At 41.2% G+C, this 21,645-nt stretch overlaps 1 protein-coding gene across 1 annotated transcript; it reads right to left on the reverse strand.

The window, feature by feature from the left end:
- Window positions 1–1,787: 1,787 nt before the first annotated feature.
- On the reverse strand, window positions 1,788–19,194 carry LOC134202363 (uncharacterized; the record flags this gene model as incomplete). The annotated part of the gene is given in 7 exon segments (XM_062677378.1): window positions 1,788–1,926; window positions 2,147–2,329; window positions 3,325–3,457; window positions 3,672–3,824; window positions 3,919–4,447; window positions 4,450–4,496; window positions 19,085–19,194. Coding segments are annotated over 7 exon segments (1,294 nt in total), but the record flags the coding sequence as incomplete, so codon positions are not given.
- Window positions 19,195–21,645: the final 2,451 nt, after the last annotated feature.

Consider the following 21,645-nt stretch of genomic DNA (forward strand, 5'->3'; position numbering starts at 1 on the left):
ATTTCCGAAGGATTCCTGATAGAATTTCTGAGAGGTTTTTAACGGGATTCCCGAAAGAATGCTCAAAGGGAATTCCGAAGAAATTTCAAAAGGAATCTCCGAAGGTCTAAAGGTATTCCTGGAAGAGTTGCTAAAAAATCCGGATGAATGAGCGAAGGAATTCCTATAAGCATTTTGAAAGAATTCCTGGAGATCTGAAGAAATTTCTGAGAGAAATTTCGAAGGAACTCCAAGAAATTCCTGAAGGATTACTTGAGATAGTACTGGCAGAAACGTATTCCAAAGAAATTCCTAAAAGGATTCGTAAAGGAATTACGGAGTGACTGTCGAACTTATCTTATAATTCCAATTTTTAAATTTTCGAATGAATATTGTGAGGAATATCCAATGGGAGGATTCCAAATTATTTTCGAAATTCATTTTTTTTTTCAATTTGTCTTCGGAAATACCTTTCGAAATATCCTCGAAAATTCCTTTAGAAATTACTTTGCAAATTCTTCTAGGGATTCCTTCGAGAATTAATTTACAAGCTATCAGAGCTCTCAGAAATCAAGAAGGGGAGTAGTCCTTGGTTCCCATCTACGATAAAATTAACAAAAGCATGAGAATTACTACTCCGGGATACGCTTATCTTCACCGTGACTATGGAGAGGAAGAAAATGGTAATGTGGTGATTACTTAAGAGAGGTCACCGACTTAGGGACACCCTCATAAGTGCCACGGAGTTGGATATTGGGGAGGGTAGGGTATCTATTGGATCAGGATTTGCCTAAAGCTGGCAATGTGACCATGGTAAATCTTACTCCGTAACACACCACGTTAAGGTGTCTATCCGATGTTACTGGACCTTTTTAGGAATAGCTTCGGACATTCCTCCTGAAAAGTAATTAAATACTCCTCAACATCTTCGGATATTTGTCTAGAAATTTTCTTGGGAATCGCTCCAGAATGTCGTTAATGAATTCTTTTACGAATCATTTAGAAATAGCTTCAAGAGGTTCTTGAAAAATTCATCTGGAAAAGCCTTTTATATTTCCTTCAGAAATCCTTACAAAAATTCCTTTAGGATTACATGAGTTTTGTATGGTTTTGTTGAAAGGAAGTTCCGAAGGAATTTCTAGATAAATTAATGAAGGCCTTTCCCGAGGATTTTCCGTAGGAGTCCCTCGATGAAACCCAAAAGGAATTAATGGAGATTTTTTTTCTAAACTATTCCTGCAGGGAATTTTTGGAGTGGAAAACTAAAGGATATTTAAAAGACATTTTTGAATACACTCCTGGAAAAATTTCAGAATGAATTCTCGAAGAAATTTCCAGAGGAAAGCCTGAAATATTTTAGGATAGATTTGGCCAAGAAATTCTTACAGGAATGGAATTTTTAATAGAATTTCCGGAGAAATACCGATTCTTAGAATTTCTTCTAAAATTCACTTGAAAATAACAGAATTATTCAAAATTCTAAGAAAATCAGATATTTTTCACAGGACAATTTTGGCGTATATAATAAATTGAAGAGAAATATTCGATTTGATGGGTCACCTGCCCCATCGTACTCAGCTTAACATCGTAAAATGCTCTCTGTTCTTCTTTGAATACATTCTGTTTCAATGCTTCATACCTACCATATTGTATCAGAACTATTCAATGTGTCTATGGCGTCTTACTGTGTCTTAATAATGTTCATTCAAAGTTGAAAACTGGCAATTAGTATTTCTACAGCTTTGTAATCGCAATTTCTTCTCACATGAGGATTGTAATAACACACATTTGATTGATCATCAACTTACCCAATGTAAAATCCGTATCCAGGTAGTAGGGCACCGTTTGGTTGGTCATCTTCCAAGCCAGCCGCACACAGTCGCTGATGTAGTGGATCAACGGGATGCAAGCCTCCAGGCAAGGATACTCATGCAGCGTTGACAGCACCTGCGTCGAAGAAAGTTCCATAAACAGTAACGAGTAGGCAGTGTAGCATAAATCATAAACGGAACAAAAACCGATCGCCCTGAGATTGCGTCGCTGATCGGATCGGTAAACTAAACACACCACCCCAAACCCATACCCAATATTGCGTCTATCCCGCATGGTGTTTGCGGTAGCTAATCGTTTGCGGTGATAACGCGCACCGTTTCTGCAGTTCACTCACCTGATTGGCAACCTGTCGCTCGACGTCGCCCATCGGAAACCGGTCGGCGGTGTCTTTGAGATTCTGCCGAACGGCCCGGTCCAGCGCGGCCGTCGCGTCGTCGTTCGCATCCAGCACGTGCAACGTTCGGCGCACTTCGAGTACTTTGCGTTCCTTCAGGCCATGGCAGGCGCGAAATGCCAACTGCAGGCAGGGGAGAAGCGATCATTGGGAAGGAAATAATAACAGTTAATCATTGTCTTTGGAGCAACTGCAAAATTGTGGATCTTGACTATTGGCAAAGGGAAGGAATCGTCGTACAGAAGCAAATGTGTACAGTGCAGAGATGACGCGACGGTGTCAATTTCACCTATCACGCTACTCCCGTCGACACTGTCGTCGTCGTCAGTCGCTGATGGACAGACCGATAATGGCGATGCTGGTTGGCATTGAGCTCGGAGGATATGATTTACTGATTGGGGGTTCATCAGACGTCAGTCGAGTAGGTAGTCGGTGGATTACTTTATTGACACCTTGGATAATCAGATCCGGGTGATCGTTGACTAACAGGCTAAGTATAGGTCGGACCATGCGTTACGAATTGTGTATCGGAGACCAGTGTCTGTTATTTGAATGCCGCTGCTTATTAACCGGTGGTTGAATGCAGGTAGCAGTTAGAGTAATTTGTCAGGAAATATTTTAACCTTAGTGCGGCAAAGTAAGTAACAGTCTTAGCGTTATTAAAATAACGATTTTTTTTCAGTCAAATCACTTTTGCTTGTTTGAGCATTCGAAGTAATTGAAAGTGATTTAAGAGCTTCCAACACGTTGCTCGTGGTTATTAAATTTACACAAATTCAGTGGAATTTCCCGAAGGAATTTGAAAGAACATGCTAGTGGAAGAAAATTAAATGAAATACGCGGCAATGTAGAAAAAAATTGGCTTCGAAATTGCTTCAATACTATTAACCTCAGTGCGGCTAAGTAACAGACTTTTACTTTGCGTTATTTTAATAATATTTTCTAACAAGCACGTCTGAGCATTCGAATATTGATAAATAAATAGAATACGCGACTTCGTAAAAAAATTGTCTAAGAAATTGCTACAAGCTACAATACTAAGCTTGTTGTTTGATGCTATCAGACTGTTTAAATCTTATAATTCTCCAATATTTACCAATCCATTTTTATAACCTTACCACAATAATCGAGAACAGTATCTTGGCTTTGAGCTGGTGGGCGTGTTTCAGCTGCGGTAAACTATTGAGCGAATCCAACGTGTCGATTCGGTTCTTGCTATACATCGTACCGTATTGTCGCACCAGTTCGGAACTGCTCCGCAATTGTCCACAGGGCCATCGAGGGATGTAAGTAAAATAAATGCAAAAATGCAAATGCGAAAAAAAACGAAAAGGGGAAATTTTCAACGATTGATTAGTAAGAACTCTGATGATGAATAAGGAAAAGCGAAATCTGGGAATGATTGTTGTCAATTTATGTCCAACACAATTACGCAACAGGAAGGCTTAGCTACTGGGGTAAATACTTAGTTTCGTCTGTGTCTGAATCGGAGTGGTAACCATCGCTTCCGCTGCCGCATCCATTGCTCGTTGGGCTGCTAGGTGCCGACAGGGGTCCCATCAGTCCCAGAACGGCTTCGCAACCGCGAGAGTAGTTCATCAACAGGCCAGCTGCAGGTCTGTACGTGTGAAATGTAAAAAATGAAATTAATTTTGTGGGTTCTAGGTGAGAAGAAATCAGTTGGGGATGTATTTTCAAGATATAATATTTACCTCTCCTCCGTGTTCGCTGAGGTATCGATGCGCCGGATCTGTCCCACGCAGAACAGCGCCTCCTTATCGTTTTGGACCCGCTGCGTCAGGTTTTCCAACAGCTGACTGAGCTGTTTGAGTGCCGGTTTGTCAAGCATGGTGAGTAGTGTTTTGTTATCGATCAACCGCTGCTGGATGTCCCCGTGGCTGATGGCCAGCAACCGCTGGTGGGAGGATTGGGCAGGATCTGGATTAACCGTCACGGTGCTAAGCTCCTCCAGTTTGTGTATGGCGGTTTTGTAGGTGTCGATGTGCCGCTGGAGTTCATTTTTCAGTGCCACGTGCAGCGAGATCAGCGATCCGCTGTGATCGGCCGTCAATCCGTGAACACCGAGACCTTCGATCGCTTGATCTAGCTGTTTGCGGCGTGCCATCAATGCGTCCCGTAACGATGGCTGCCAGGTGCCAATGGCCTGAGCCAGCTTGGTACATCGCTGCCGAAGGCCAGATTGATGCGGATTGCTAAACAGCTTCACAAGGTGCCATGATTGCCTCTGCTGGGTACGTCGGGCTTCGGGTTAGGAATCACGGTGTTCAACCTGCAAGATGGGAAGGAAAAAGAAGCGTGAGAACAAAAGACCAGAACGATGCGCTGTAGGAGTGTGAAGATAATTACTACCGACACCGATGGGTTTCGTTTATTGAGCTCCGGTCGATCGGTGCGGTAAATCAATTACCGACTAGAAATGGCGCTGACGATATAATGTTGGGGATGATGAGCGAAATGATTAATGGGTGTGGCATTATTAATAACACGTTATGGCAGATTACGGAAAATGATCGCAATTATCCTACAGTGGTTTCGATTTAATGGCTATGGAATTAGGTGATTTGGAATGTTGGGGTGTCAATATTGAATTTTGATATACTTGATCTATTTTTTGCACGTAAAAATTGAGACTTAAAGACAAACGACGCAAAAGAAACAACATGATTTGGATTTTCATATGAATAGCACGAATTCCATCTTATTTCCTGATAACTGTTCGAGTAGCACGAACAAGAAACAGACCTATTGTTAACGGCCACAGGGTTTTTCACTGGACCGAAGGTTTTTCTTCATCGCAATAAACGGCAATCAGTAGATTAAATAAGTGGGAACTTCTCGGAAAAACTACTTTCTTTGTTTTTTCACCAGAGCGTAGTTTAGAAGCACATTTCCACTCCTTGTGTGTCTTACACTTTAAACTGAATTTGCTTTCCCACTTTGCGGGCTTAAAGTCGCGAATAAGCAGTTATTTTCGGAATTGATAGAGACAATTCAATTTTGGGGTAGAATTTATCATGCACGAACTTTATTCTCTACCGTAGGGTAACATGGGGATGCTTGAGTAGTTTTGTCCTAGCGTATTTTTAGTACAGATCCTTTACACAAATGACATATATGTGGGGATTTTTTTTTTGGATTGACAACCTTATTTTTTCTGCAAGGCGGTTTGTATGTTTTGAACTTCTTAAAGATTTTTTTATTGGCCACGCAAAATTTGAACAACTTTTCATAACAATGACCAAATGCTTTCGTTTTTTCACAGCACAAAGCCATAAATATGATCTGTACTTATGAAAATGTCAACATTCCATCAAACTTACTTACTTATGGATCCTGTACACCTCCGGTGGTGCAAAGGGCCGACTTGAAAGATCTCCATCCTGAGCGTTGCTCGGCTATCGCTTTAACCTGTTGCCAGGTTAGATTTCGGTCGACTTCTTTTATTTCTTTATTGAAGCTTCGCCGCCATGAGCCTCTGGGTCTGCCTCTGCTGCGATGTCCCGCTGGGTTCCAGTCTAATGCTTGTTTACAGATTTCGTTTCCGCCCCTACGTAGAGTGTGGCCGACCCAGCCCCACTTCCGATCCCGAATTTCTGTTGCTATCGGCCTCTGGTGACAACGACGATGGAGCTCGTTGTTTGAGATCCAGTTGTGAATTATATACCGCAGGCATCTGTTAATGAACACCTGCAGCCGTTGAGTGTTCTCCACTGATACACACCATGTTTCGCTAGCGTATAACAGGACAGATTTCACGTTAGAGTTGAAAATTCGTATTTTGGTGCGTTCACTTATCTGCCTGTTTTTCCAGATACTTCCTAAACTCACAAAGGCAGCCCTTGCTTTCTTTATCCGTGCGCCTATGTCGATCTTGGTACCGCCGTCTGACGCCATTTGGCTACCAAGATATTGGAAGCTTTCAACATTCTCCACTGGTTGCCCGGCTGCTGTGAAACTGGAAGGAGTCACCGTGTTTACATCCAACGATTTGGTTTTGTTGACGTTGATGACTAAACCTGCCAAAGAGGAGCGCTCGACAAGATCGTTGAGCTTGCTCTGCATATCAGAGAGCCGTTGCGCGAGGAGTTCAATGTCATCCGCCAATTCCAAGTCGTTTAGGTGCTCCATTTTTATAGGCCGCCATAACAGCCCGCGGTTTGGTTCACGGTCAATCGCATCTACCAGAATCTCATCGATTACGATGAGGAACCGTAACGGTGATAGAATACATCCTTGCCTCACACCAGCTACGACCCGGATAGGGTCGGACACAGGACCCCATTGTGCAGCACTCTACAAGAAAAGGCCTCGTACTGTGCTTCGATGAGGCCGATGATTTTCTCAGGAACTCCCTTGCGTCTCAGGGCGCCCCACATATTCTCGTGATTGAGACGGTCGAAAGCTTTTTCGTAGTCAATGAATACCAAGTAAAGGGGCTCTTGGAATTCGTTGACCTGCTCCAGAATGATGCGGAGCGTGACAATATGGTTCACACAGGATCTTCCGGCACGGAATCCGGCTTGCTGCCGCCGGAGAGTCGCATCGATCTTCTCCTGAATCCGGGCTAGGATAATTTTGCACAGAACTTTGAGAACGGTACACAGCAACATAATGCCTCGCCAGTTATCGCATACAGTCAGGTCACCCTTTTTGGGCACCTTCACTAAGATACCTTGCATCCAGTCGACCGGGAAAGTTGCGGTGTCCCAGATATTACGAAATAAACGATGCAGTAGTTGAGCGGATGTCATGGGGTCAGCTTTGAGAATCTCGGCTGATATGCGGTCGACCCCTGGGGCTTTATTCGATTTCATGCTTTGGATAGCTGTTTGAATCTCTAGCAGTGATGGAGCTTCGGTATTGACGCGTGTTATACGTCGGATCCTAGGCAGATCATGCCGAGGTGGTGATGGCCTGGCTGGTACTTGAAAAAGTTGTTCGAAGTGCTCGAACCAGCGTTTCAGCTGGTCAGTTGGGTCGGTCAATAACTGATCATTCGCGTCTTTCACAGGCATCGTTGCATTCATCTTGGCCCGCTTAAGCGTCGTGAGATATCGTAGAGGAGGCGAATGTCCCCGGTTGCGGCGGCTCTCTCTCCTTCGTCGGCCAGAGAGTCTGCCCACGCTCGCTTGTCCCGTCGACATGAGCGTTTTACTTCTTTCTCAAGAGCCGCGTATCGTTGACGGGCTAAGACTTTGGCTCCTCTGCTTTTCGATCGCTCTATCGCGGCTTTGGCTTTTCTTCGTTCCTCTATCCTCCAGGTCTCATCGATGATCAATTGTTGATCACCATGTCGTTATTACCACAAAATTCTGCGAACAGCTCTCCATTTTCGCTCATTTCTCCGATACCATGGCGTCCCATAATGCGCTCATGGTTCGAGTTGTCGGATCCGATCTTCGCATTGAAGTCGCCCAAACAGATCTTGATATCACCCTTCGGAATTCTATCTACGACGGCATTGAGTAGACTGTAGAAGTTCTCTTTGTCTTGCAGATCGGCAGCATCGGTTGGCGCATAACATTGGATTATAGTAAGGTTTAAGACCCGTGTTCTAAATCTGGCAACGATTATCCTTTCACTTATAGGTTCCCACTTCATACGCGCAGAGTGTGCCTGAGCGCTTAGTAGACAACCAACTCCGCGATGCCGGGAAGCGTGTTCACCTCGCAAACCAGAGTATAATAGAACTAGTCCTGACGGCGTTCTGTGTCTCCAAAGTTTGGCCAACGGACTTCACTCAGTCCCAGGATCTCAAGCTTCATGCGGCGTGCCTCATTGGCAAGTTGTGCCAATTTACCCTGCTGGGCTAGGGTTAAAACGTTCCATGTTCCTATTCGTGTCCGTTGTTTCGCGCTAAGAGTCGTCGCCGTAAAATCAGTCCGTATTCTTTCATTATCGGATTCTCGAACAAATTTATGTTTCGGGAACAGTAGGTTGTTGGCCCAAGGTTCCCTATCCACCGGGATGGGGCTGCTATCTTCGGTATAGCTTCCGGGGAATAGCATTTCACACTCAGCCGCTGGATGCCAGAACAGACGCTGTTGGAGCCGCACCTCCTTGGTGGACAGACGCTCGATCAGTCGGGTCAAATTTGTTTAAAGTCCCACCCAACACCAGGACTAGGCTAGTGCGCTTTGAGCGGCACACGGTCGCTTTGATAGGGCTTGCTTGGGGACACATGCATCTTTTTATAGAAGTTCAACAGAGCCCACTGTCGAACCCCACCACATCCTAGGCAGACCCCACAGGACGCACCTCTCACTCTAGCTGATGTCAGAAGGACAACAGTGCCCAGGCTTCACTACCAGCTAAGTACCCATCCCTTAGCTGGTCAATTGTCATCGGAAGTGGAATATTTGGATTTGAAGTTAATGTTAATCACCCATACAAAAATTTGGCGAAAAAAATTGAAAACATATAAATCTGTTCTCAGGCTTCTTATTTTTTGTAGATTTGACAGATTTGATGAAGGGTTAGCAGGAAAAATTATTTATTGCGTAGATATCATTATTATCATTACAATTGCATATGCTGTCGAATTCAATAACAAAAATTGTTCATGTTCGAAAATTCCGCGTATTTTGAAGGAAAAATATTTAAAAAATCTGAGGGCACCTTTCTTATTCTATCAAAGCAAGAAGGAAGAAGGATCAATTTCCCCCGAATACTTAAAAAGTCGATTTTTGACAGCACTCCAAAAAATCGATTGTGTATCAATAACAACAATAATTTAAGGACTTTCATACATCAGTAAAATTAAATACTATATTTCTTAGAGAGTCTGTGTGGAAACCGCGTACGTTTATTTATTTTTGGCTGTGATACATCGTAAATCAGAAAAGTCTCCCCAGTCTCCCCTATAGATCGACTGATTGGTTATCTTAATGTACAATATGGGTATAGTGGTCAGATAGGCACATTATCTCTTCTCTCGCATTTCAGGCGAGAAATTATTCCGGCAGGTCATTGATCTGGAGATAGCTGCAGCCACGTCGGGCCATTCCATTATCGTGTTTTGTTGCGAAGATCGGCTGGATCCAGTTCCCGGGAATGTCATCTGCGGGATTATCAGAACACGCAGTGTGATTCCACCTTTCAATAGTAGTGGTTGCTTGGATCTGGCTTACGCGATTTGCCACGAACGTTTTCCAACGTCCTGAAGACGAACGGAGCCACTGGATCATTGTGGTAGAGTCGGACCAAAAAAGACTGGTGGAACGGTCTGTACAATGTTGCAACCTTTTTGTACAGCTGCGTCGAAGGATGGAGGTGCTCAGTGCTTACAGCGTCTATGATAGAGATGAATTGCAGTACTCGAACTTCTCGAAGAAGATATATAGTTGCGTGGAACTCTTTCCATTGATGCTGCAGCTTCGGAGGCAAAGGTTGATCCCATTCATACCATTATTCGTTGTTCGGCGTCTTCAACGCCCACAAGCATTGCATGAACAGCTTCGTCTTTGCAACAGTGGGTCCTACTGACCCTAGAGGGTCAAAGATTTGATCCATGTAGGACATGATCCATCGCTTGGTGAGAATGGTTTGGCAAAGGTAGCTGTACCTTGAAGCAGAAATTGCCTGTTGCCGGTTCCTAAATGAGCCACAGTGTGCTAACTAATTGCGGATCTTGGAGGTCATGCCATGGCTGGATAGATAGAGATGGTCGGGTTTCACATTTTGCAAACCCGAACCCGATCCGATTAATAATTTCCTTTCAAACCCGGACCCAATCGGAATTAGAAATGAAAAATCTTATCTAACTTGTACCAGACATTTTATACATTCGAAAACCTGTGTGGGTGTAAGTTTATACTGGTCTAAACGTTGACTAGTTCACCCTATGGGCTATGCACTTGCAGTAAGTGCTATTTGAATATACTCATCTCAGTAGGCCGCGACTCTGACCTCACTTTCGTTTGCTGACCATCGTGCAGGTAAGACGTGTGACAGCTGCTTCCTGGGTGATTCCTTTTCAGCTGATATTAAGCCATTCACAAAACCCGTACCCGATCCGAACCTGAATTAATTCAGCTATTTAAACCCGAGCTGGACCCGACCTATTTTTTCCGGAAAACTCAAACTAGATATTTTATATATCTCTTCACTTCAAAAAGAATGTTGGTTCAAACAACGAAAAAGCCTCAAAATTACCAGAAACGAATTAGCATTAGCAATGAGCAATTCGCACAAATTCGTAGGTGGTACAAGCCAAGAGTATCACTTTCATCCGTTACCACAGATATTGATTTGGGACAAATCACTATCTCTTAGAAGGAAGCAATGCACTCTCCAATACTCGAGATCTGTCCTGGTCACGTCCTTGCGAATGCTGAAGAAAAGGAAGGATGGGTAGTTGGACACCTACTTAAGAAAGATGCAGAGAACTCTACGACCTCTCATAGGTGCCACGGGAGGTTTTGGGATTGTGTGGAAGTTTATAACAGTAGGAATCGTTTTGGTAGAAAGTGAAACACAGAAAGAACTAAGGTACACACTTAAAATAAATTGCCGAATTCGGTAAAATTTTACTGAAATCTCAACAGCAGAACTGTTCGGTAAATAAATTTACTGATTTTCGGTGAATTTGACAGTTGAACAATGGAAAAAATTACAAAAAAAATCTGTAAAATAATTATCGAACAGTTCTGCTGTTGAGATTTTGGAAAAAAAATACCGAATACTGTAAAACGAGTTAAGTGTGTAGAAATACAAAGTATGAACGGAACGAGCCTGGGATTGATTCCACGACCCTCTGCTTATAAAGCGCATTTTACACCTCCCGTGAACGTGAACGTGAACAAACTGTTTTCGATAATAATTTCTTGATACATACTCAAATCGTGAGGGAATCATGTTCAAATGAAAGGCAGATCCTGCATTTAGTAGTGAGATGCATACAAACATGAAAAACATCAATAATATCAGATTTATGAGCATTCCACGGTCATGCCTGTGAAATCATCGTGAAATCGTATCTGCGGTGAACTCATCGCAAGTGGAAACGCGACGGTGAACATGAACGTGGAGCTGTGGTGAATTCAAAAATACAAGGAGAATAGATTGATTTGGATTGGGAGTTCACACCGACCGATAGTGTTTACTGTTCTCGTTGAATCGGTTTCGGTGGGTTCCTGCTTTGTGTGTCGCTGTCGCTCATTTTAACACTCGTATCGGTTTGGTCGGAAGGAAACTAACTCAGTAGTTTCTCATAAATGAATTGTGTTTCTTTTTTATTATTTGGTAATATTATTTTTTCTCTTTAAATATTTTTTATTTTAATATTTCAATCATTCGTATATTCAATCGAAAAATTTATGTTTTCAGAGATAGATTACTTCATTTATAAAAAAAATAATTCATTCCTTTTCTTCTTCTTCTACCTCTTCAATGGCTCTATATTACCACTGAATCTTGGCCTGCTTCTTTACTCAATATTTCATTAACATTTCCACAGTTATTATTTGATGTTTCTATTCTGTACCCGTCCATTGCATGGATATGTGTCTTATGTTGCAAGTACAAAGATACGCTATGGCCAATGAGTCGAGATAGCTGAAAACCCGAAAAAAATCTTTTAGACCGCAACGAAAATCGAGAATACTCCGCCTTTGCTGACAAGGCTAACTAGAAACCATTGTATTTATTCATAATTTTTTATTTTTTTATTTTATGATTTATATTTGATGTAATAGTTAATTTATATACAAAAGAAATACGACTGGAAGATTTGTTTTTTTGGTGTTTTATTTTTATTAAATTATATTTATACGGGCCTCCAGGCGAGCAAAGGCGTAGGATTCCCAACACATATGGCGAGTTCGATTCTCGGTCCGGCCTAGAATGTTTGCGGGTTGGAAACATTATCGGCTTCCTTCCAGTGTATAGTGTATCCATTTTACTTGCCACACATACATACTTATGCGATTGACAGCTTTCAAATTATTACTCTAGAAGGTAAGCCAAGTTTCAGTGGAATGTAGAGCCAATGCACAATGGGAAAATCCGATTTCGAAGGAGGAAATTTTTTTTTAACTTTCTTTACGAACGATTTACAGAAGAAATCAAGGGCTTATTCGAAAGAGAATTTTCCAAGAAAATTCAGTGAGTGCTGTTTCATTGGACGTGGAACACTTCTGTATGTAGATATTGCCCCAATGTTCCATATATCACGAGTTTTCATATTTTTTCTATATTTTATCTTTAGGAAATTTCTCTAAAATTGTGTTCATCTCTTCACTGTGGATCCATAGAGGTGCATTAAATATGGTAATAGTTAGAAATTTAAGGGATTTAGGGGTCAAATAGGCATCAAAGTGCATTTTATGTGAATTTTCCAAGTATTCTGTAAAAATAAAAAATATTTACAGATAATTGTTGATATTATTGTCCAAAAATGTTGTACAGACATTGATAAATGTTTGTGAAACAATAACTAATGAAGTAAATCATTTCGCAAATGTTTTGTTTTGTGATTTATTGGATAAAACACGGTTTTTAAATACTTCTCGATAGAGCCGATGCCGAACAATTCCAAACCATACCCGATCACTTTAACTAGACAAGAGTTATCATATTATTTGAGAGTCGATGTGACAATAGATAGGATGAGATCGGATTCTTTTCTCATGCCTTTTTCTCATGCCTTTTCGCCCAAATTCCTCTATGCAATTATATAGCTCAATAATTGTGAGTAATATTAATTTAATGATAATTTGTCAATTATACTATGAAAATAGTGGGGCCCTCCTTAGCCGTGCGGTAAGACTCGCGGCTACAAAGCAAGACCATGCTGAGGGTGGCTGGGTTCGATTCCCGGTGCCGGTCTAGGCAATTTTCGGATTGGAAATTATCTCGACTTCCCTGGGCATAAAAGTATCATCGTGCTAGCCTCATGATATACGAATGCGAAAATGGTAACCTGGCTTAGAAACCTCGCAGTTAATAACTGTGGAAGTGCTTAATGAACACTAAGCTGCGAGGCGGCTCTGTCCCAGTGTGGGGATGTAATGCCAATAAGAAGAAGAAGAAGAACTATGAAAATAACAAATACTCGTATATTGTATTGAAAAAAATGATTCGAGGGGTTTTTTAGGTCAACCAGCTTAGAAGTTTATTTTATATTAAAATGCGCTTTGATGATTATTTTACCCCAAAAACACTTTAATTTTCAATTATTGCCAACAAAATATGTATAGTGCTTTTTGAGGATCCACAATGAAAAGGAAAACACAATTTTAGTACAATATTTTAAAGATAAAAGGACGAAAATATGAAAAATTGATTTATGGGACATTGAGTAAAACGAGCTTTTAGACTTGTATGACCCCAAAGTCCCCTATAATTCAATACATTCAATGAAATATATGATTATTTGTTATTTTCATTATATTATTGGCAAATATCATTTAAATCAATAGTATTTTCAGTTTCGCTGGTAACAAATCGCGTCGATCACTTTTTGTGCACCTTTGAAATCGTCGCCAATATCTTTAATTTAAATCTGTGTTAATGCAAAGCCAAATCATTGAAACATGCAAAAAAAGTACTCAACTTCTGGAAATAATCTGATTATTGAAATCAAACAATTTTTTTCGTAGTTGATCTGACAGATCTTATGGCCATGTTTGCTGGCGACAATTTGCTTTGCGACGATTTCAAATTGACGCGGCCGGAAAATTCAAATAAAATGCATTTTGACGCTTATTAAACACCAAAATCCCTGAAATTTTCAACTTTTTCCAGCAAAGTATATGTAGTGCCCTTCTGTCGATCCACAGTGAAGAGATAAACACAAATTTAGAGCAATGTCCTAAAGATAAAATGTCAAAAAATATGTAAACTGGTGACGTATGGGACATTGGGGCAAAACGAGCCTTATAACTACATACAGAAGTGTTCCACGTCCTTGATTCTTAAATTCTTTGGAAAATTCCTTTTTGAATAAGCCTTTAATCTCTTCTGTAAGTTGTCCGTAAAGAAAGTTATTATTTTTTCCTCTTTTGAAAGCGGATTACCTAGTGTGCAATGAAGGAAAAAATATAATTTTTTTGTGTATTTCTTACAACACCATCATCATTGTTCATTAATTATAATTTGTTCATTCGTTTATTTATGGAGTCACTGATTTACTAAGTTTCAAAATAAATTTATTGATTTATCATTTTCTGTTGTTGATATATTAGATTTTTGAGTGATTAGTTTATTTTTTTTTTTTTAATTTATTAGTTTACTGTTAATAAAAGCATAACTTTTCCATATAGATAGCAAATCATGAAAATATTAGACAGTTATGCTTGCAGCGGCAGTTTAGTAATTTATTAATTAATAATTGATTAATTTATCATTTTTTTATTCATCAATTTATTAATTTATTATCTCATTGATTTATGAATTTCTAAATTTGTTTATTTATCAATTTGGTAATTTAATAATTTATTACCATACCTCTATAAACTTATCATGAAATATTTTTTTTATTTTACTATTTTATTTTTGATTATTTTATTATATATTTTTTTTATTCAATAATTTATAAATTCATTTATTTGTGAATTTATTAATCTAAAAAATTATCCATTTATTAGTTTTTCAAATCAATAATTTTGTAATTTAATCGATTGTTCATTTTTTAATTTATCAACCCATTAATTTTAAGTCATTCATTTATTTATTTATTTATTCTTTTGTTTATTCAAAGTCTTAGCTATATTAGTTATAAATGCTTGGCATACTTTTTCTGCTTTGCTACTACTGAATCATTTGATATGCTTCCGATATGCTTGTGCATCGTCTCTGTCGTTCACGGTGAACAGATTTTCAGAATGCTTTTGCCATTCGAACGTGAACGAGCTCTGTGAAATTTTTTTACCTGATTTACCAGAGAAAGCTTCTCTCCTCTCTGATATATACACCATATACGCCATATATCCACCACAGCAATACAGGGAGAATGAAGAATCTAACAAGATGTGTAGATTGCCTCTCTATCGTTTTCATCCTGCCTGTCTGTCTGCTCTTGTTTTTTTGGTACACACATGCTTGTATGCTCTTTGCATTATGACCATCCACGAGGTACAGATATTAATAATAATTATCATTCAGAATGTTTGTGATTAGGTATACCTATATGAGTTTATTCAATAAAGTTGTTTATTTGAAACAGTTTATGTGAGTAATTTACATAATTTGGATAATGACTATCAACAAAATCTTAGCACAGCAAAAATTATTGAATACATATTAAGACTTTCAATAGTACGATATACGATACGTGATCAATTGAATTTTATACACGAAAACTTGAGCAAAAATTGGGATTTTTTATTGGCGAACTGGTCAAATATTCAAACATTAATTAACACTATTCGAACAAATGAATAATAAATTTTAAAAAAAATGAGATGAAGAAAAGTATTAAACAAATGTAAGCCAAAAGAGAAAGTCAAAAATTATATCTAGCAAAAGTAAAAAAAATAAATAACTCCTCATCAAATTAAACTTGTTACTACATGTCAAAATCAATCGTTCAAATGGGATAGAAGTCACTAGATAGAAAATTAGAAGAAATTACTTCTCTTTTCGTAAATTCGTATTTTCTTAACTATAATTGCATAATTGAACATTATTGTATTAATGTGTGGAACAGAATGAATCATGTGAATTACATGCTTCGTGGGTAGTTTTGCCAGAGCTCCTTTGATGCGAACCAGTCGAAAGATAATATTTGGATTCAGGTCAATTGATCACCGGAACTTGTTAATTCAGCTTTGAACGGTGCAAAATGTATACATTTGGTTGCACAGTTGAAAGTTTGCCATTCAGAAATCATTAAGTATCATAAGTAAGTATAATAAGTTAATCATAAGTATGTACCTACTGGATTTTCATAACAAAATTCCCGATCCCGAACATTTAAACGAAAAGATGTTTAAAATTAAACAACTTGATCAACATCGTTCCGTAGATTACCCACTCAAATAATTCATATACATATATGCGACAATATGTTTCATTTTTATTTTCTTCGTTTACTACTGCACACTTACTTGCTGCCTGCATTCGTGGGCAATAATTCAACACTTCCAACTAGACTCGATTGTCCACGACGATGTTCACTGTGAAATTATCGCTCTTTCTCACCTCTTGTTCATGTTCATGTTCACGGGAGGTGTACAGAGGGCTTAAGGCAGAAGCGGTACCCACTAGACCACCGAGCTCGTCCCTCAAAATACCAGAAACAAATAAACAAATATTCGGAATTTTATTCCTAAACCAAGCCCAACATTGTACTAAGTTCCCAAACCCGAACGCTCTAGAGAGAACGGTCATCTGGAGGAATATCTTCAAGAACTTCGATGGTGGAGTAAGAAACAGAGATCAACAGAGATCAAAGCGCCTTTTTCTATTTCAGGCGATCAAATGAAAGAATCGTGCGTTCTTTGATCAATTTCGCATGAAAGGCAGTCATGAAAGGATGTTGTGCTTTATTTTAAAATTGAAATTTCTAAATTATTTTAATAGATATATGCAAAGAATAGTGACTAGTCGAAATTAATCATATTCCTTCAATTCACCGGGTTGAAAGTGACAATGAAAACAAAAATAAAGGGTTGTATGACATTCGCCAGAAAGTCATTTGCCAGAATGCTTTTCGCCAGAATCATTTTGCAAGAATGGACCATTCCCCTTGCCCGGAAAAAGACAATTGTGGATGTAATTCATTCTTTAAAAGGAGGCGCTTGCCCTGATTAAGGCAATGGTGGTGTGTGATCCCTTTTTTGAAACAAGGCGCTTTCCAGGATTAAGGCATTGGTGAATGAGATCACTTTTTTAAGAGCAGGCGCTTGCCCGAATTAAGGCTTGGTTGATGTGATCCCTTCTTTAAAAGTAGGCGCTTGCCGGGATTGAAGCAATTGTGGATGTGATTCCTCCTTTAAAAAAAAATGGCGTTAACCAAGATTAAATTAATGGTGGATATAATTCAAAACAAGGTGCTTGCCCGGATTAGCGCTATGGTGGATGTGATCCCTTTTTTAAAAACATACGTTCGCTAGGAAAACGCAATGGTGGGTATGATCCTTTCTTCAAGAGAAGGCGCTTTCCCGGATGAAGGCAATGGTGGATGTAATTCTTTCTTTAAAAATAGGCGCTTGCCTGGATTAAGAAGTAGGTGTTTGCCCATGCCCGTGTTTGAATATGGCAATTGTGGATATGATTTCTTTTTTAAAAGTAAACTATTTTCTTCTTCTTCTTCAATGGCTCTACATTCCAACTGGAACTTGCCTGCTTTTCAGCTTAGTATTCTATTAGCATTTCCTCAGTTATTAATTGAAAGCTTTTCTATGCCCGCCATTACATGAGTATATGTATCTTGTGTGGCAAGTAAAATGGATACACTATGCCCAGGGTGTCGAGAATGTTTCCAACCCGAAAACATCCTAGACCGGACCGAGAATCGAACTCGCCATCTCCGGATTTGCAGTCCTACGCCTTTGCTCGTAAGGCTACTGGAGATCCAAAAAAAGTGAACTATAACACTAGACTATAACTTCTTCAATGAAATCAAATAGCTGTCTATGATGACTTGAAGTGATATTGTCCAATCGTAGATATGATTCAATTTTTGAAAAGAAGTCTGCGTCTGCAATGAGGCTAAGAAAAACCCTGCCAATAATTGTTATATATGATATATGTGTCGCCGTTATAAATTTTGCAATAGCTCCACCTCATGTAATCGATATAGAACCATACATAAATTGAATAATTTCTGATTTCAGACCACACATAAAGTGTATTTGGATATATCTTTTATTAGTTATTCAAAATTTGGCTTTCTCAGTCTGTTGAATTAAAAACGATTAATTGTATACGATTCGTTGTATACGTTGTATACAGGGAACGTATACAATTAATCGTTCTTAATTCAACAGACTGAGAAAGCCAAAATTTGAATAAGTGAAGCAAATCCAGTCGGTAACGCCATTACAAAATCTTTTATTAGTATCTTTTATTTTTCTATTATTCTTTATTGGTGGAATAAGTCACCCTACGGATTCGTGTTGGCTCCTTCGCATAGGTTGTCGAAACACGCTCTCTTGCTGCTCTTGATAACCTTGTTAAAGCTCGAAACACTCCACGGCGGTCCGCTCTTTCATCCTCGGTGCGGGCACGTTGACCCCTAGACAGTCTTTTTTTAGAGGGAATAAGGCAAATCTGCAAGCAGACACCTGAAATTATCACTCAGGGAGTGGGGTTTACGGAAGGCCTACCCACTAAGCCCACCCAAGTAACGGAAGGTTACTTGAGTTACACTCCCTTCTAGTCCTCTGATCCTCCCGGAATTATCTTCCAGTATTACTTCTGGAGGATAGGCAGTGCTAAGCGTATACCTCCCTAAACGGTACTTCTGAGCCCTTTGGGTCCCATGTTTGTACCAGTAAGCACACAGAAGCTTCAAGTCCTTAAGCCCTTTATGTTTTCCTTCTGCCATTCAGTACCACATCCTACGTACTCGCAAGCTACTCAGATAGTCCCCGATGTCGGAAGTTCTCCCGTAACCGAAGACCCGTTTAACTGGGACCGGACGAGTGCCGAGGTCGATCCAAAGATGCCGGGTGGAGAGAACTTCCGGTTCTCTCCGGAACTGCGGCTTCCGCCGCAATGGCGACCTACTGCTGCTCCATACTCCAACTTCGTTATAAGATCCCGGCCATCCTGGACGTCACTCTTGCGACCGCTTTCCACTCTTCTGGGTTCTGGCACATTCTTATGATGATGTTATCGGTGGTGCATGCCTGCAACATTGCAATTGGGACTAGGGGATTTGTCCACCATCCCTTAGCGGAATTGTCCCACTCTCTCTTCCATTCTACTACCGTTGCTGCCTTGATATTCCTGCGAGCATTACCGGTGCCCCTGAGTGCGTGGTACTCCTCTTCTTCCTCCACCACCAGTTTGATAGGCATCATGCCCGCGAGGACACATGCCGCCTCGCCAGATACGGTGCGATATGCGCTGATAATGAGTACTCTTTAGATTCGCTTTTTGCGCTCAACGCCGATACCCAGACTGGACCTCCGTATCGCAGTATTGAAACTGCCACGCTTGCCAGCAGCCCGCGCTTACTGAGGCAAACCCAAGAGCCGTTCGCCATCATCCTCGATAGTTCCGCTACCGCCTTCGTCGCACGCTTGCAGACGTAGTCGATATGACTTTTGAAGCTCATCTTATCGTCGAGAAACACCCCCAGTTGTTTAAAAGATTTCTTGGAGGTAATATCGTAGCCACCGACTCTAATTGTCCCCTCCTACACCGATTTCCGGTTCTTTACAAGTAAATATCATCTCCGTTTTATGATGCGCCACCTGTAGCTTCTTACTGCGCAACCATTTCTCTGCAAGTAGCTTCCCAGAATCTTGTACAGCTCTACTCCCAGTCGAAGCAACAAGTTCGGGATCTCCATTCAACACGCACTGTTGAATGCATTACGCACGACGAGTGCTATTACTGAGCAGTAGCGTACACCGCGTTGCTTGCATTCAATGGCGACCTGTGAAGTATCAACCACCGATTCAATGGCACCCAAAGTAGACCGTCCTCTCCGAAAGCCAAATTTCTCGCTTGATAATCCTCTCGCCTTCTTCACGTACAGCGACAGCCTGTTTTGGATCAATTCTCGCGTAGCTTCCCTACCGTGTCTACTAGATAGATTGGCCTGTACGCTGAGGGGTCGTGGCTTGGCCGGTTCCGGTAACATGACAAAGCGTTGTCGCTTCCATATATCCGGGAATGTCCGCTCGTCAAGGCATGGCTGACCTGAACATGTCCGGATTGGTGATTATGGCTTCCTTTAACGCTATGTTCGGGATCCCGTCTGGACCAGGTGTTTTACTCGAGTCGAGGGGCTTTGCCACCGTCACCCTTCCCGAGCTGTACAAGCCAGGCAAAACTGGTTGCATTAACTTGATTGTGACTAAATCTGGTTACGTGTTAGTTGCAGTAACCTACATGGAACATGTGTGCTGCTAGGGTTGCCACCTCTTTGTCATTTGCTCCTACCCTCGCTGCTGGCGGCCAATGGATTGGTATGTGGTGCGGGAATAGTACTTGATCGTCTTCAGCCTCGTTGGTCATCGCTGGAGAGGAACCAGTGCCCCTCTTGTTTTGGTCATCTCCACCGATAGGCATCTCCCCATGGGTTCGAGTTGGCGCTCTGGCATAGTCTATCGAAGCAGTCTTTCTTGCTCTCTTTGATGGCCTTGTTTAGGGCAAGCTTCGCCGCTTTGAAAATCTCGATGCGTTCTTCCCTCACTTGCGCCGAACGTGACGTTTGTAGTCTTCTTCTAGCCCTGCGGCAGGTTGCTCGAAGGGCTGCAAATTGATCGCTCCACCAGTACCAGTTACCTGAGGCCTGCAGTTCCTTGGTCGTGCCTTCCTCAGCATAGTAGCGTCATACGCTTGAGACAGGACCGCAACCAGTTCGTCGCCGCTCAAACTTTCCGTGTTTTCTTCCGTCCCACCGCTGATTTGGACGACCTTCCACGCCCGGGTTGTAGGAGTAGCTCCCCGGATTTCTCTCCTTGCCTCGCTGATTATCCTGTACCGGAAAGCCTCTACTGCAAATCACCGACCAAACTCAAGCTACAGAATGTTGTGTCTATTATCGATTCCACTCCGTTTTACTGGAAAGCCTTCGTTGTACAGCACGACATCCAGTTTTGCTAAAGCCTCTAGCAACGTTTGCCCTCTCCGGTTAGTATAGCGACTTTCCCACTATCTCGCCCTCCCATTGAAGTCTCCTGCAATGACTGCTGGCTTGCTACTCACTAGGTCTGATGTCAGCCCATCGAACATTTGGGTGGAATGATATTTCGGCCACATTGGTGGGGCATAGCAGCTGAATTAGTACACTCCATTTACTTTCGCTATAACTGTACCCTCCGCTCTTGTGTTCAGTACCTCCTGGATAAGTTATCTTTCCGTAGTACAAGTCGCCGCTGATCTGGATCCATCCGCTACCCAGTTCCCATTATCCGCGAGGAAGCGGTACGGGTCTGCAAGGATAGCTACGTCCGTACGCGCTACTGGGCGGCCGCACAATGGTTAAGGTTGAGCAGCGCTACTTGCACGGCTTCCTCGTATAAGCATTCAACGGGTACGCAGGCCCACCCATGGCGTGGTTGTGTTCTTGTTTCCTGCTCGCACATAACGTACATGATGGTGCTTTATCGCACGTGGCGCTTTAAGCAACGTACACACCAGTCAAGTAGTTTGACGAACATTGACTCCGCCCCCAAGAAAACGCTTCGGTTGCTGCTTTGTTTGAACGTGTGTTAAGTTGTTCGAACAACCATTTGACAGTTGGCGACTCGGTTGGAAAAAAATAAAACGGTTTGATTTTGGTTTGAGTTGTCGGG

Source organism: Armigeres subalbatus, unplaced genomic scaffold, assembly GCF_024139115.2.
Source record: "Armigeres subalbatus isolate Guangzhou_Male unplaced genomic scaffold, GZ_Asu_2 Contig1191, whole genome shotgun sequence".
Taxonomy (NCBI): Eukaryota; Metazoa; Arthropoda; class Insecta; order Diptera; family Culicidae; genus Armigeres; species Armigeres subalbatus.